The sequence below is a fragment of the Rattus rattus genome, chromosome 15 (genome assembly GCF_011064425.1).
Source record: "Rattus rattus isolate New Zealand chromosome 15, Rrattus_CSIRO_v1, whole genome shotgun sequence".
Lineage (NCBI taxonomy): Eukaryota > Metazoa > Chordata > Mammalia > Rodentia > Muridae > Rattus > Rattus rattus.
The window spans coordinates 63,841,899-63,854,785 of NC_046168.1; the positions used below are offsets into that span (position 1 = coordinate 63,841,899).

Below are 12,887 nucleotides of genomic sequence, written 5' to 3' on the forward strand. Positions count from 1 at the left end.
CGGTAAGTAGTCAGAGAGTGAATGCTAAAATGTCAAACAAGACCAGTGGTCTCTAGTCCTGAATGAAAAATGGTCCTTTTCCATAGAGCCTCGGGTCAACTCTTTAAGGTCCGCCCTCGAACCTTTGCTCTCCTTATTTGGCCCCTCCTGCTTTCCTTCTTCGGTCCCTCCCTCAGACCCGCCTCTCCTGTGCCGATCCTCTTTAGGCCCCGCCTCCTGCCCGCCTCCACACTGCCCTTCGCACCAGCTTTACCCCGCCTTGACCTCGCCTCCAAAGCTCTCATTTGCTACCACCGCCAGCCCCTCCCCCCGCAGTCTTCCAACTCCGCCCCAACCCCGCCCAGCCTCGCCATCAGCTATTTCTCCTCTACCCCGCCTCCTTTGGGCTCACACAACCACGCCCCGCCAGTTCTTTAGTAGGCCACGCCCTTCACCCCGCCCCACTCTTCCTTTACTCCCGCCTCCAGTCCTACCCCTTCCCTACCCAAGAGCGTGGTCGGCCGCCTAGAGGGCACGTCGACGTCCGCACGCTGGGGCGGGGCCTGGCGAGCGCGCGTGGAGCGTGGGTTCGCGTTCTGCCGCGGGTCTCCTGCGCCGGTGGCGCGTAGTTCCCGGATAAGTTGCGGAAGCTGCGGGTTGCCGACCGCCCGCTTTGGCTCGGTCCCTGCGCGGGCCCGGGAGCGGGCCGGGCCCATCATGGCTCACCGCTGCCTGCTGCTGTGGGGTCGGGGCGGCTGCCGTCGCGGCCTTCCTCCCCTGCTCCTGCCCAGCGGCTGCCTGGGTCCCGGCCGGCGGCCCTGCCTCCGTACGGTGAGTCCCGCGTCGCTGTTGCTCCCTCCAGCCAGCTTCCGGTTAGGGCGCAGGTGTCAAGGTCACCGGCCCGGGACGCGTGACGGCCTGAGTCTCCTGGTCCCCGTGGGTGGTATTTCTCCTGACCCCGGGGCCCTGTGGACCGCGCTGTAGTGAGTGGCGCTCTGAGCCCGGGAAGGTCACGCCTCTGCTTTGCTACTCGCTGCCGTGGTCTCGTTGGCTTTCGTGCCACTGGAAAAGGACAGTCGAGTGGACTGCACCGGCGAGCTGGAGGGGAGAGAGAGGGCTGTGGAACTTCCCTTTCCGAACATCTGTTGAATTTGGAGGGCCGTTGCTGGCATCCGGAATACAAATGCCACTGGTGTCATTCATATATATATATATATATATATATATATATATATATATATATATATTTCAGGTTAGGGCCTATGTATTTAGTTGCATAACAGCGCCTATCCGGAGGCTTCGCTGCTCGTGTAGGGCCACACACTACCTAGTACCTTTTATTGAAGTGATGTTGTGTTGGCAGGACCATGACACAGCTTCTTGCTGTGTACCAGTCCAGCATAGGTTTTACCCGGAGGTACATAGCATGGCGGTTGAGAAATGTGATTGGTCGCTTGAACCTGGCTAGACAACTTACTGTCCAGCGTCTTTGAGGTGATTAGTCTAGCCTCTTCACTTAGAAGCTAGAGGTAATAATACAGCAGCCTTTCAGTTTCTGGAGGGGATTAATGCATGGACCCTTACCAAACTTAAAGGATGCATGCCCTCCTATGGGCTTTGGTTTGTTTATGTTTTGTTTGGGGATTTTTGAGATGAGGTCTTACTGTATAGCCCAGGCTAGCCTCCAGGATCTCCCACCCGATCCTCCTAATCATGCTGGCTCTTCGCTTATCCGCTCATTTCTAGATTGTTTCAGTACCTAATGTGGTGTAAACTGTTAGTAAGTAGACTTTACGTCCTAACACTCAATGAACAGTGACCAAAACCCAACCCAACCCACTCCTCCCCATACAGGAAACAACAAGAAACCCCTAAATTGACCTCAAACATTCCTCATGCTGAGGTTGGCCTTGACCTACTGATCCTCTCTTCCATCTCTCAAGTGTAGGGGTTACAATTGTGCACCACCACACCAACTCGTGTAAATTTTTGTTTGGTTGTGTGTGTGTGTTCTTTTCTGGTTGTTTTCCACCAGAGGTTGGTGGATATGAGAGAGGAAGCCATGGGTAAAGATGGCTGAGGGTGCCTGTGTTTGTGACATTTATTGTGAAACTCATTTGTCACCCTCGTGTCTGAGTCCTCGTTTCTACTGTGAACTGCCCTGCTCTAGGCCATCTGTTCAGTGTTTGACCATTTTCCTATCTTACCTTGCTCATCTGATCCCTTCCCTTTTATCATCAGTGGACATTGGACTCAGGGATCTACCTTGTGAGATTGAATCTCATAAAAGGCCTTAGCGGGACTGTTGTCCCTGTGAGTCACCAGCGCACGCTGAGACACAGTCCTCGTTTGGACAGCTACAGTTAATTGGTATGCCTTTCTTTGCTGTACAGAATGTATATAGCCCAGGATAGCCTTGAACATGTTATCCTCCTGTCTGTTTCCTATATGTTGGAATGTGGCCCGTGCCTGGTTTATTAGTGGTGTTGGAGCATCAAACCCAGGGCTTGTGCATTCTAGACAACCACTCCAACTGCTATATCCTCAGCCTCCAGAGGGCATTAAACTCTCCACCCCACCCCCCCATAGGGCATTTGGAGGTGACAAATATTTGTGGAGTATAACTTGTGTGTCTGGTTCCATGCCAAGCTGCAGAGTCCTGTCACATGTCATGACATGGAGAAGTGTCCCCTCGCTTCTGAGCTGACCCTCCACATCAGTACTTTGAGAGCATTAAACATGGAGAAACTTTCCTTCTGGAAAATACAGTATCGTTCCTAGAAGATGCAGTCCAACAACAAGTTAGAGAACAACTCTCTTGTATTATGCATTATAAGTAATATAAAGGTGGTGTCTTAGTTAGAGTTTCACTGCTGTGAACAGACACCATGACCAAAGCAACTCTTATAAGGACATTTAATTGGGACTGGCTTAGAGGTTCAGAGGTTCAGTCCATTATCATCAAGGTGGGAACATGGCAGCATCCAGGCAGGCGTGGTGCAGGAGGAGCTGAGAGTTCTACATCTTCATCTGAAGGCTGCTAGCAGAAGACTGACTTCCAGGCAGCTAGGGCTAGGGTATTAAAGCCCACGCCCATGGCGACACACCTACTCCAACAAGGCCACACCTCCAAATAGTGCCATTCCCTGGGCCAAGCATATTCAAACCACATTCCACTCCCTGGCCCCCAAAGGCTTGTTCACTCAAGTCTATGGGATGAATACCTAGTCATAGTATAATAAAAAATACATTTAGTCCAACTTCCAAAGTCCCCATACTCTATAGCAGTCTCAACAATGTTAACTCCAAAGTTCAGTGTCTCTTCTGAGATCCATCCAATCAGTTCACTGTAATCTCCAAAGCCAGACAGGAAACCAGCTGGGCAAACCCAGACTGCATCTCCATGGCTGATGTCAGAGCAGTTTCACATCTCAACTCCTTTTTCATCTTTGAGGACTGCAACAAATTTCTCTCTCCTGTGCTGGTTCCACTCCCTGTTAGCAGCTTTCCTCAGCAGATATCCCAGCTGTGGCATCTTTAAAAATCTTTGGGTCTCCAAGGCAATGTCACCTTCACAGTTTCTTGTTCCAATGTCAGGTATCCACACATGATCTTCAGGCCTCCTCCATAGGGATCAGATCACTTCTCCAGCTCTGCCCTCTGTAGCACTCTAAGCCCGGCTAATCCACTCCACTGCTGGTGCTGTTCTTGGTGACCATCCCATGGTTCTGACATCTCCCATACACTGGGGTCTTCCTTTGCAACTAGGCTTCACCTATAGTCTTTCATAGGCTCTCTTCATGGTGCCAAGCCTCAACTCCTTTGCATGACTCCTTCACTCCTGAGCCATCAACTGCAACTGAGGCTATACCTTCACCAAAAGCCTCTCACAGTGTCAAGCCTCAGCTACTCTTTATGACTCCTTCATGCCTTCAAAACCAGTACCACCTGGGTGACTCTTAAAACATTACCAAGTCCAGCTGCAGCGTGAAGTACAACCTTGGCTATCTTTGGAACACAGCTTCTTTGTGCTCTCAGAAAACACTTCCCAAAGATAGATAGATAGATAGATAGATAGATAGATAGATAGATAGATAGATCTCTCTCTCTCTCTCTCTCTCTCTCACACACACACACACACACACACACACACACACACACACACACACATATATTAAACATGTTGGGATTTGCCAAACCAGTGACATTTAGCTCTGATTTTTCTCATCACAGCAGTGTGATAGAGTTAGCATTGTTTATAAGCAACACTGGCTTGTAACTTCAGTTAGTACCCAAAAATGACTCAGCATGAATCAGCAGACTTTGGGTTAAAGTTTTGGGTGCTATAAATAAGATAAACATTGCCAATGAATGTGTTCTTAGGTCTTTATACTTGGACTGCACCCTGGGTTGTGCCTGACGTAGAAGCACACATGTTTTTGGGGTAGTTACTGCCTATCTGTTGCTTCTGTTGCTCGAATAGATGAGTAGCTTTGTGACATCAAGCCTTAGTTCTTCCCAAAGGGAAGTTCACATCTCACTTCAGGGTGTCAGGAGTGAGGTCCTTTCCCTCTGTTTTGTAAAATAACCTCATGCTCTTATTTAATGTCATGTTGCAGCTTTATCAGTACGCTACGGTCCAAACAGCAAGCAGCAGAAGTTCTCTTCTAAGGGATGTAATTGCTGCTTATCAAAGATTCTGTTCTCGACCTCCCAAAGGTAAGTGCTTCAGTCTGACTCCAGTGCTGTGTGTTCTTGCTAAAGGTGCATACCCCAGGAGGAGGGGCTTCCTGTGTGGGTACATAGGTTGACTTCAGGGTGACTAACTGTTGTCTGCTCTATCCTCACTCTGACTTCAGCTTCTGTCTGATGGTAGCAGGGGAAATTATGTGACCTACAAGTGAACATCTTACAGGTGGTGGAATTGACACCTCTGGATTGTGAACTGTATTATTTAGACTTTGCTATATTTCTATGAGAGGGATATTATGATTTCTAGTGGTGTGTCAGCAGCTTTATAACAATATGCACAAAACCTGATGAAATTTAGTTTGAAGATATATTTTATCTTTTTTAACAGGATTTGAAAAATACTTTCCTAATGGGAAAAATGGAAAAAAGGCCAGCGAATCTAAGGAAGCTGTTGGAGAAAAAAAAGGTAGTTGGGAAAGAAGACTGAGTTTTTATTTCCTTTGCTTTTCTATCAGAGAGTCGCCAGAAGTTGGCTATGTAACTGTAGTTATACACACATCCAAAATTCCATGGGTCCTGTTTTGTTCCTTGAGTCTCTCTATTTTCTTGCCACTTTACACATTGAAGTAGTTCAATTCACTTTGGAGAGAGACTGACTGCTCAAACTAACACTGTTTGGTAGGAATTCTGGACATATAATTTAAACTATTGAGAAAAATCTTAGGAACAGAACACATGCAACTTACTGTGGGATAGTGCAGGCTGGGGTTTTGTTTGTTTTTAATAAAGATTTTTAATTTATAATAGTAATTATATTTATTAATTATATTTTTATATTATTTTTATTTTTGTTTGTTTGTTTTTGTCTTTGTTTTTCGAGACAGGGTTTCCCTGTGTAGCTCTGGCTGTTCTGAAACTTACACTGTAGAGTATACTATGCTGGAACTCAGAGATCCTTCATCCTTTGCTTCCCGAATACTGGGATTAAAGGCATGTGCCATCATTGCCTGGCTAAAGACTTATTTTAGATTATGTATGTTTGTGTATGAGTGTGTGCACATGTGAGTGCAGGTGTCTGTGGAGTTGGAAGAGGCCATTAATCCCCTAGTGTTGGTTACAGGTGGTTGTGAGCTGCCTGGGGTAACTTGGGTACTGAGAACCAACCTGGATTGTCTGGAAGAGTAAGTGCTCTTTAACCACTTAGCCATCACTTAGTTTCACAGTACAGTGTTTTAAATTTTTAAATTAAAAACTTAAATTTAAAAATGAAAATCTTGAACCTTAAGAGAGCCCTGTCTGCTGGCTTGGAGAAGGTTTTACAAGGCTGGGCAGGTGGACAGATACTGTGGCACCAAGTCTTCCGGTCCCATTTCATAAGTATTGTGCAGTTGAGCATAATCTTTGACACCTATTGGTATCCAGTGGTGGCCCTTTCAGGGAAACATAAGGGAAATGTAAGTCAGACCTTTGGTCTTTTGTTATTGGTGGTCCTGGTCATTGAGCCCAGGTCTTCACCTATGCTAAGCAGACCATTGAGTGGCTTCCCCGGGCCAGCCCTTGTTTTTAATGAGCCCAGCCCAAGCTCTGGGTTGCAGTGTTGGTTACATGGGCAGCGCTGCGGGATTTACACAGGCATAGTCCAGTAGTTGGCAGGCTCACCAGTGACAGACTTACAGCCCTTTGGATGCGACCTTACCAGAGCAGTCAGGAATACCGTCACCCAACCTGTGCCAACTCAGTTTCTCAGTGCTGTGCTGTAGGGTGCCCTGAGCTGGCGTATGTCACGTCTGCCTCTGTGCAGGCAGTGGTTCAGTGAATGTGTCATGAAGCCACCCCAGCCTTACTGTCTGCTTTGTGAGAGAGGTTGTTTCATGGTGGTTGGTGACATTAGAATGGTAGGTCACTGGGAAGATAGAGAAGTGACAGAATCAGTGACTGTGTCAATTTGTCTGGGCTCCTTTACCAAGGGTCAGATCTTTGGGGAGGAGGTTAGAGAACAGACTGTCACCTCAAGTTCTGGAGGCCACCAGGCCTGGCTTTTGTGGTGCTGGAAGCAGAAACCTCAGTTTTGTGTGTGTTAGGCCAATACAGCCAAGCCAGTTACTCTCCCTCCCATGATCCTCTGCTCTCCCTTTTACATTCCCAGCCCAGCCCACACTTTTTAATATTGAATGTGGACTCAAGAATTTGCTCATGTTTAAACTGCCCCTGTTTATTCACACATGTCACATGGCAACAAATTACCCAGCAAGTTACTTACTCTCAGGTCTTCTCTGTACAATGTGTGTAACAGTAGCGATCTTCTGGGGTTGTTGGGTAACTGTGTACTTGCTGAGGTCCTAGGCAAGTGCATTGGAGCCTCTTGGCCTTTGCCACTTTGTATCAATGGCTTTCTTCATAGTGCTTTCTGCAGTAACTAATGTGCTAGCCAGTCAGTGGTTTCTTTTAGGTTCTCAGTCTCAGTGTGGAGCTGTGCAGGCCTTGCTGACAGCAGGGGTGCTGCACGCTGGACATGCTTCATGCTGGACGTGCTGCTCTCTGTTTATAGAATCACAACTCTCCGGCCCCCAGTCTTCTGGAGGTGCAGGTGGTGGGGGAGGGAAGCGCCGTGGCAAGAAAGAAGATTCTCACTGGTGGTCCAGGTTCCAGAAGGTTTGATTTCAAACTGTTTACTTTTGAGGTTGGGTTGGTGGCCCCAAGAAAATCCCACATAGCACAGATCGTATTTCTACACAGAAACTGTTGTCCCTTTCTGTCTAGGGTGACTTTCCATGGGATGACAAGGATTTCAGGATGTACTTTCTCTGGACTGCTCTTTTTTGGAGTGGAGTCATGATTTACTTCCTGTTCAAGAGCTCTGGGAGAGAAATCACGTGGAAAGACTTTGTCAATAACTATCTTTCTAAAGGAGTGGTGAGTAATGTGGGGCTGGGGGTGTCGTGGTTTAGATGGTGAAATGCAATTGTGTTAGACCATAGAGTGGCCATCATAAATAACTTTGCAAATATTTTCCTTGAATTTTTTTTTTATTAGTTTACAATTATTATGGAGGGGGCATGCATGTGTCATGGCATGTGTGTGGAGGTCACAGGACAGCTTTGTGGACTCTTCCCCTACCTTTATGTGGGTCCTGAAGATTGTGCTAGGCCTTGCATTCCAAGCACCTCTATTTACAGAGCCATCTTCCCAGCTCCACATTCTTTTTTTTTTTTTTTTTAAATAGATTTATGTTTTATGTATGTAAGTACACTGTTGCTGTATTCAGATGCACCAGAAGGGATATCAGATTCCATGTGGTTGCTGGGAATTGAACTCAGGACCTCTGGAAGAACAGTCAGTGCTCTTAACTGCTGAGCCATCTCTCCACCCCTCCCCCCAACCCCCAGCTCTACATTCTTACATTTCATGTATCTTTTGTTTCCTGTTGTTAGCATTTTAAGAATCATTGATGAATCCCATGTCATGAAAATTTTATGCTCTATTTTCTTCTGATAGTCAAGTCTTTGATTTGGGTTAATTTTTCATATACTTAGATAAAAGATTTATGTAGTTACATAAAGTTCAACCCTATTCTTTTGCTCATGGATATCTAGTTTTTTTTTTATTGCTTATTACTGAAAATAATTCCTTTCATATAATATATTCTCATTATAGTTTCCCTTCCCCGAGATCCATCCTAACTCCTCACCTGTCCAACTTCATGTCTTCATTCTCTTGTTCTCTTTAGAAAACAAACAGGCAAAACCAAATAAAAACAGAATAATTAAAAAATACAGTTAAGGGAGGATGGGGAGGGGAACACCCATATAGAAGGGGAGGGGGAGGGTTTAGGGGGATGTTGGCCTGGAAACCGGGAAAGGGAATGACAATTGAAATGTAAATAAGAAATACCCAATTTAATAAAGATGGAAAAAAATTACAGTTAAAAAACACAAGAGCGGGGTTGGGGATTTACCTCAGTGGTAGAACGCTTAATTAGAAAAAAAAAAAAAAAAAAAAAAAAAAAAAAAACAAAAAAAAAAAAAAAAACACAAGAAACAGGGCTGGAGAGATGGCTCAGCGGTTAAGAGCACTGACTGCTCTTCCAGAAGTCCTGAGTTCAAATCCCAGCAACCACATGGTGGCCCACAACCATCTGTAATGAGATCTGATGCCCTCTTCTGGTGTGTCTGAAGACAGCTACAGTGTACTTATATATAATAAATAAATCTTTAAAAAAAGAAAACAAAACACAAGAAGCAAAGACAGATACACACACACAAAAATCTCATAAAAATCACTAAATCAAAAGCCACAAAAGACCAAGAAGTTAAAATATTCCCAGTCAAAACAAGAAATGAGATTTTAAAAAATATCTACAAAAACACCATTGAGTTTGTTTTGTGTTGGCCATCTGCTGCTGGGCCCAACATATAAGTGTAGTATAGTTTATATACTTATGTACCCATATAAGGGCCCCCCTTAAATGTAGTTAATTCCCAGTGAGATTTGATTGGAGAAACTAACTTTTCCTTCAGGAGCGATTGTGATTTGGAGATAGCTTCTTGGTTAGGGATTCAAGCTCGTGTCCTCTCCCACTCTCAGCACTGGGACCCACCCATTCTGTCTTGAACCTGTGGATTCACATGTCTGTCAGTTTTGTCTGGAAGGCAGTGTTTCCTGGATTCCATTCATCCCCTCAGCTTTAATAGTCTTCCTGCTTCCTCTTCCACAGGGTTGCCTGAGCCCTGAAGGGAAGGATTTGATGGACATCCCATTTAGGAACAAGTGTGCCAGACAGAGTTTCTCTCTGTCCAGTTGTGAGACTCTGTGTTTGTTCCTTCTATGTTAGGAAGAAGCTTCTCTGATGACAGCTAAGAAAGACGCTGATCTATGGGCATAGCAGAATGTCATTAGGAGTCATTTTACTGTTATGTTCCTTTTCCCTAGGCCCATGGTCTGCCTAGTCTCAGAATCTTGGGCACCTGAGCAGTGTCAGGCATGGGTTCCAAATCTTGGAATGGGCCTTATCCTAGCTAGGGTTTTACTGCTGTGAACAGACACCATGACCAAGGCAAGTCTTATAAGGACAACATTTCCTTGGGGCTGACTTAGAGGCTCAGAGACTCAGTCATCATCAAGGCGGGAACATGGCAGCATCCAGGCAGGCATGGTGTAGGAGGAGCTGAGAGTTCTACATCTTCATCTGAAGGCTGCTAGCAGAATACTGACTTCCAGGTAGCTAGGATGAGGGTCTCAAGCCCATGCCCATAGTGACACACCTACTCCAACAAGGTCACATCTACTTCAACAAGACCACACCTTCTAATAGTGCTATTCCCTGGGCCAAGCATATATAAACCATCACAGGTCTTAAACTGAGTATCCATGTTTGTTGGAAACATTCCTTTTCTCATTGCATGGTCTTGACATTCATGTCAAAAATCATTTGATTCCATTTGTTTCTGTGTTGTCTGTTCTATACCATTGTCTTTTTTTAAAGATTGTTATTTTTTTAATGTATATGAGTATACCATAGCTGTCTTCAGACGCAGCAGAAGAGGGCATCAGATCCCATTACAGATGACTGTGAGCCACCATGTGGTTGCTGGGAATTGAACTCAAGACCTCTGGAAGAGCAGTCAGTGCTCATAACCACTGAACCATCTCTCCAGCCCCCTTTCCATTATCTTTTTTCACAGTTTTGAGTGCTGTAGCTGTGTAGTCGTGTAGGTCTTTCAACTTTGTTACCTTTTTCTGGTTTGTTTTGGCTGTTCCTTTGGGAGTCCATACAAATTGTAAGAATGGTTTTCTATTTCTACAAAAAAACATTTTTAGACATTAAGTCTGTGGATCACTTTCATAACAGTATACAGTCTTCTAATCTTTGAGTGCAGATTTTCTTTTATCTTTCTTATTTCTAAATAGCTTTCATTGCACATTTCTTTCACCCTTTGCTTAAATTAATTTAGTCCCTATACATTTTATTCTGGTTGCTATTGTAATTTATAACTATTTTCTTAATTTCTTTTACATATTACCCCTTGTTAGTAAATAGAAATATTACTAATTTATTATTTTTTTTGTTGTTGTTATTATTATTAATTCTTTGCTTTGTTTTGGTTTTGTGTTTTTTGCAAGACAGGGTTTTTCCATGTAAGCCCTGGCTATCCTGGAACTCACTCTGTAGACCAGGCTGGCCTTGAATTCAGAGATCCATCCGCCTCTGGCTCCCAAGTGCTGGTTTTACAGTTTTTTAATGTGTTTCCCTGTGTATGTGTGTACATATGTGCAGGTCAGAGGACACCTTATGGGAATTAGTTCTTGCCTTCTACTCTGAAGGTCTCAGGGATCAATCTTAGGTTATCTGCTTGGCAGAAAGTGTCTGCTTACTTAGCCATCCCACTACTCCTAAGGCTACACATGAGGGGGCAACAGGATCTCCTTATGTGTAGCCTTGGCTAACCTGGAGCTTATGATATAGTCCAGGCTGGCCTCAAACTTATAGCAATCCTCCTGCCTCTCCTTTGCTTCCCAGGTGCTGTAATTATAGGCATGTGTTGTATAAAATGACACTATGACCACTCCAAAAGATGGTTGAGGAGAAGGTTTTATTGTAGCTATGAGAGAGACTACAGCCAAAGACGTCTAGAGGTCTGGTGCAGGGAGAGAAAGTAGTAGCTTGAACATGGCCTGCAGACTGGAATTGGCCATGGAGGAGAGAGCTGGGCAGAGTGAGAGAGGGAGACAAAGTGTAGGCAAAGGAGAAGGGGCCCAGAGATGAAAGAGAGAGAACGTGGCCTAAACAGAGGGTTATATGGGAAGGAGAGGGGAAGGGAGCCCATGAGTCGGGAGGTTTATAACTAGCAGGTTATCAAAGACAGCCATTTGTCCCTCTGCCAGTGATAAGGAATGGCTCCTTTGGTAGAGAGAATAGGGGGTGGGTGGAGTTTCCTTCGAACCTGCCGGGTACCACCCTGCCTGGCGGTGTGTTGGCTGTTGTGAGCTGACTTTGAATCCTGCTATGTTCTGAATTCGTATATTTGTTCCAGGTTTAGAGGTGTGTATGTGTGGTATTTCCAGCATTTTCTACAATAGCTACTCCAGTTTTAGTTTCTATTAGCGTGATAAATGTCTTCCATCCTTTTACTCTCAATTTGTTGGTGCCTTTAACCAGTAAGATGTGTTTCTTAGAGACAACAAAGTTAGATACAGTTTTGTCAGGCCTGAAAGAAACCCAGAACAAATGGCTAACTGTGCGTCCATTAATACATCAAAGCAAATGGTGGCCTCCTCTAGTTCCTAAACCTCTCTGGTTCCTGGGCTTCCTTTTCCCTCGCTTCTCATTCTCATATAACCCTGCCATTTCGGCTATGGCCTCCCTCATATCTCCTGGTTCTCTGCCCTCTTGGTCTCTGCTCTTGGTCTTCTTGGCCCTCTTTCTTCTCTCTTCCCTCTCCTCTCATGGTCCAGTTCACTGTGTCCATAACTAGTTTTGTACTTTCTCCCCCTACTCTGGACTCTTCAGATGCCTCTGGTTATCTGGTTATATCCTACTTCTTATGTATAATAAAAGCTTTCTCTTCAACCACACCGTGGAGCTGCCATGCTGTTCTTTCATTCATTTTTTGAATCTAGTAAGCCTTTTTTTTTTTTTTTTCCGGAGCTTGGGACCGAACCCAGGGCCTTCGCTTCTTGGCAAGGGCTCTACCCCTGGGCTAAATCCCCAACCCCTAAGCCTGTCTTTTTTGATACATTTTTCTTATTTATGCATATTTGTGTGTGCCTATATGATATATGTGTACCATATGCTTGCCAGTGCCTGCAGTGGTCAGAGATCACTGGATCCCTGAAACTTGAGTTACAGACTTGTGAGCCATCTGGTGTAGGTGCTGAGAATCCAGCCTGAGTCCTGTGCTCTTAACTGCTAAGCCGCCTCTTCCCCGCCAGCCTGTCTCTTTACTGATGAATTCGGGCCATTTATGTATAAAGTTATTATAGAGAGATGCTTAGTAAATCCTGGGGGTTTTGTGGGATGTTTCTTTTGGTTTGTTTTCTGGTCCGAGTGTTTGCTCTTGGCCTTTCCTCTTTAGTGTCCAACCTGCTGACACGGTGGAGGACGTGGTAGGTGCTTTCCTTGTTTCACCCCTGTTGAGCTATTCCTGTCCCAAAATGTAAGCTTCTCGTGCTCCTGTTTCCTTTCTCCTCTTTTGTGTGTACTGTTTCCATAAGCATCT

At 45.1% G+C, this 12,887-nt stretch overlaps 1 protein-coding gene across 1 annotated transcript in view; it reads left to right on the plus strand.

Moving 5' to 3' along the window:
• Window positions 1-340: 340 nt before the first annotated feature.
• Afg3l2 (AFG3 like matrix AAA peptidase subunit 2) overlaps window positions 341-12,887 on the plus strand; it is a 44,061-nt gene continuing 31,514 nt past the window's right edge. Inside the window, exons 1-5 of the mRNA XM_032886220.1 lie at window positions 341-810; window positions 4,599-4,698; window positions 5,060-5,137; window positions 7,220-7,323; window positions 7,432-7,584. Of these exons, the coding sequence (XP_032742111.1) occupies window positions 697-810; window positions 4,599-4,698; window positions 5,060-5,137; window positions 7,220-7,323; window positions 7,432-7,584 (549 nt within the window). The 5' untranslated portion in view covers window positions 341-696. The remainder of the gene's footprint in view (window positions 811-4,598; window positions 4,699-5,059; window positions 5,138-7,219; window positions 7,324-7,431; window positions 7,585-12,887) is intronic.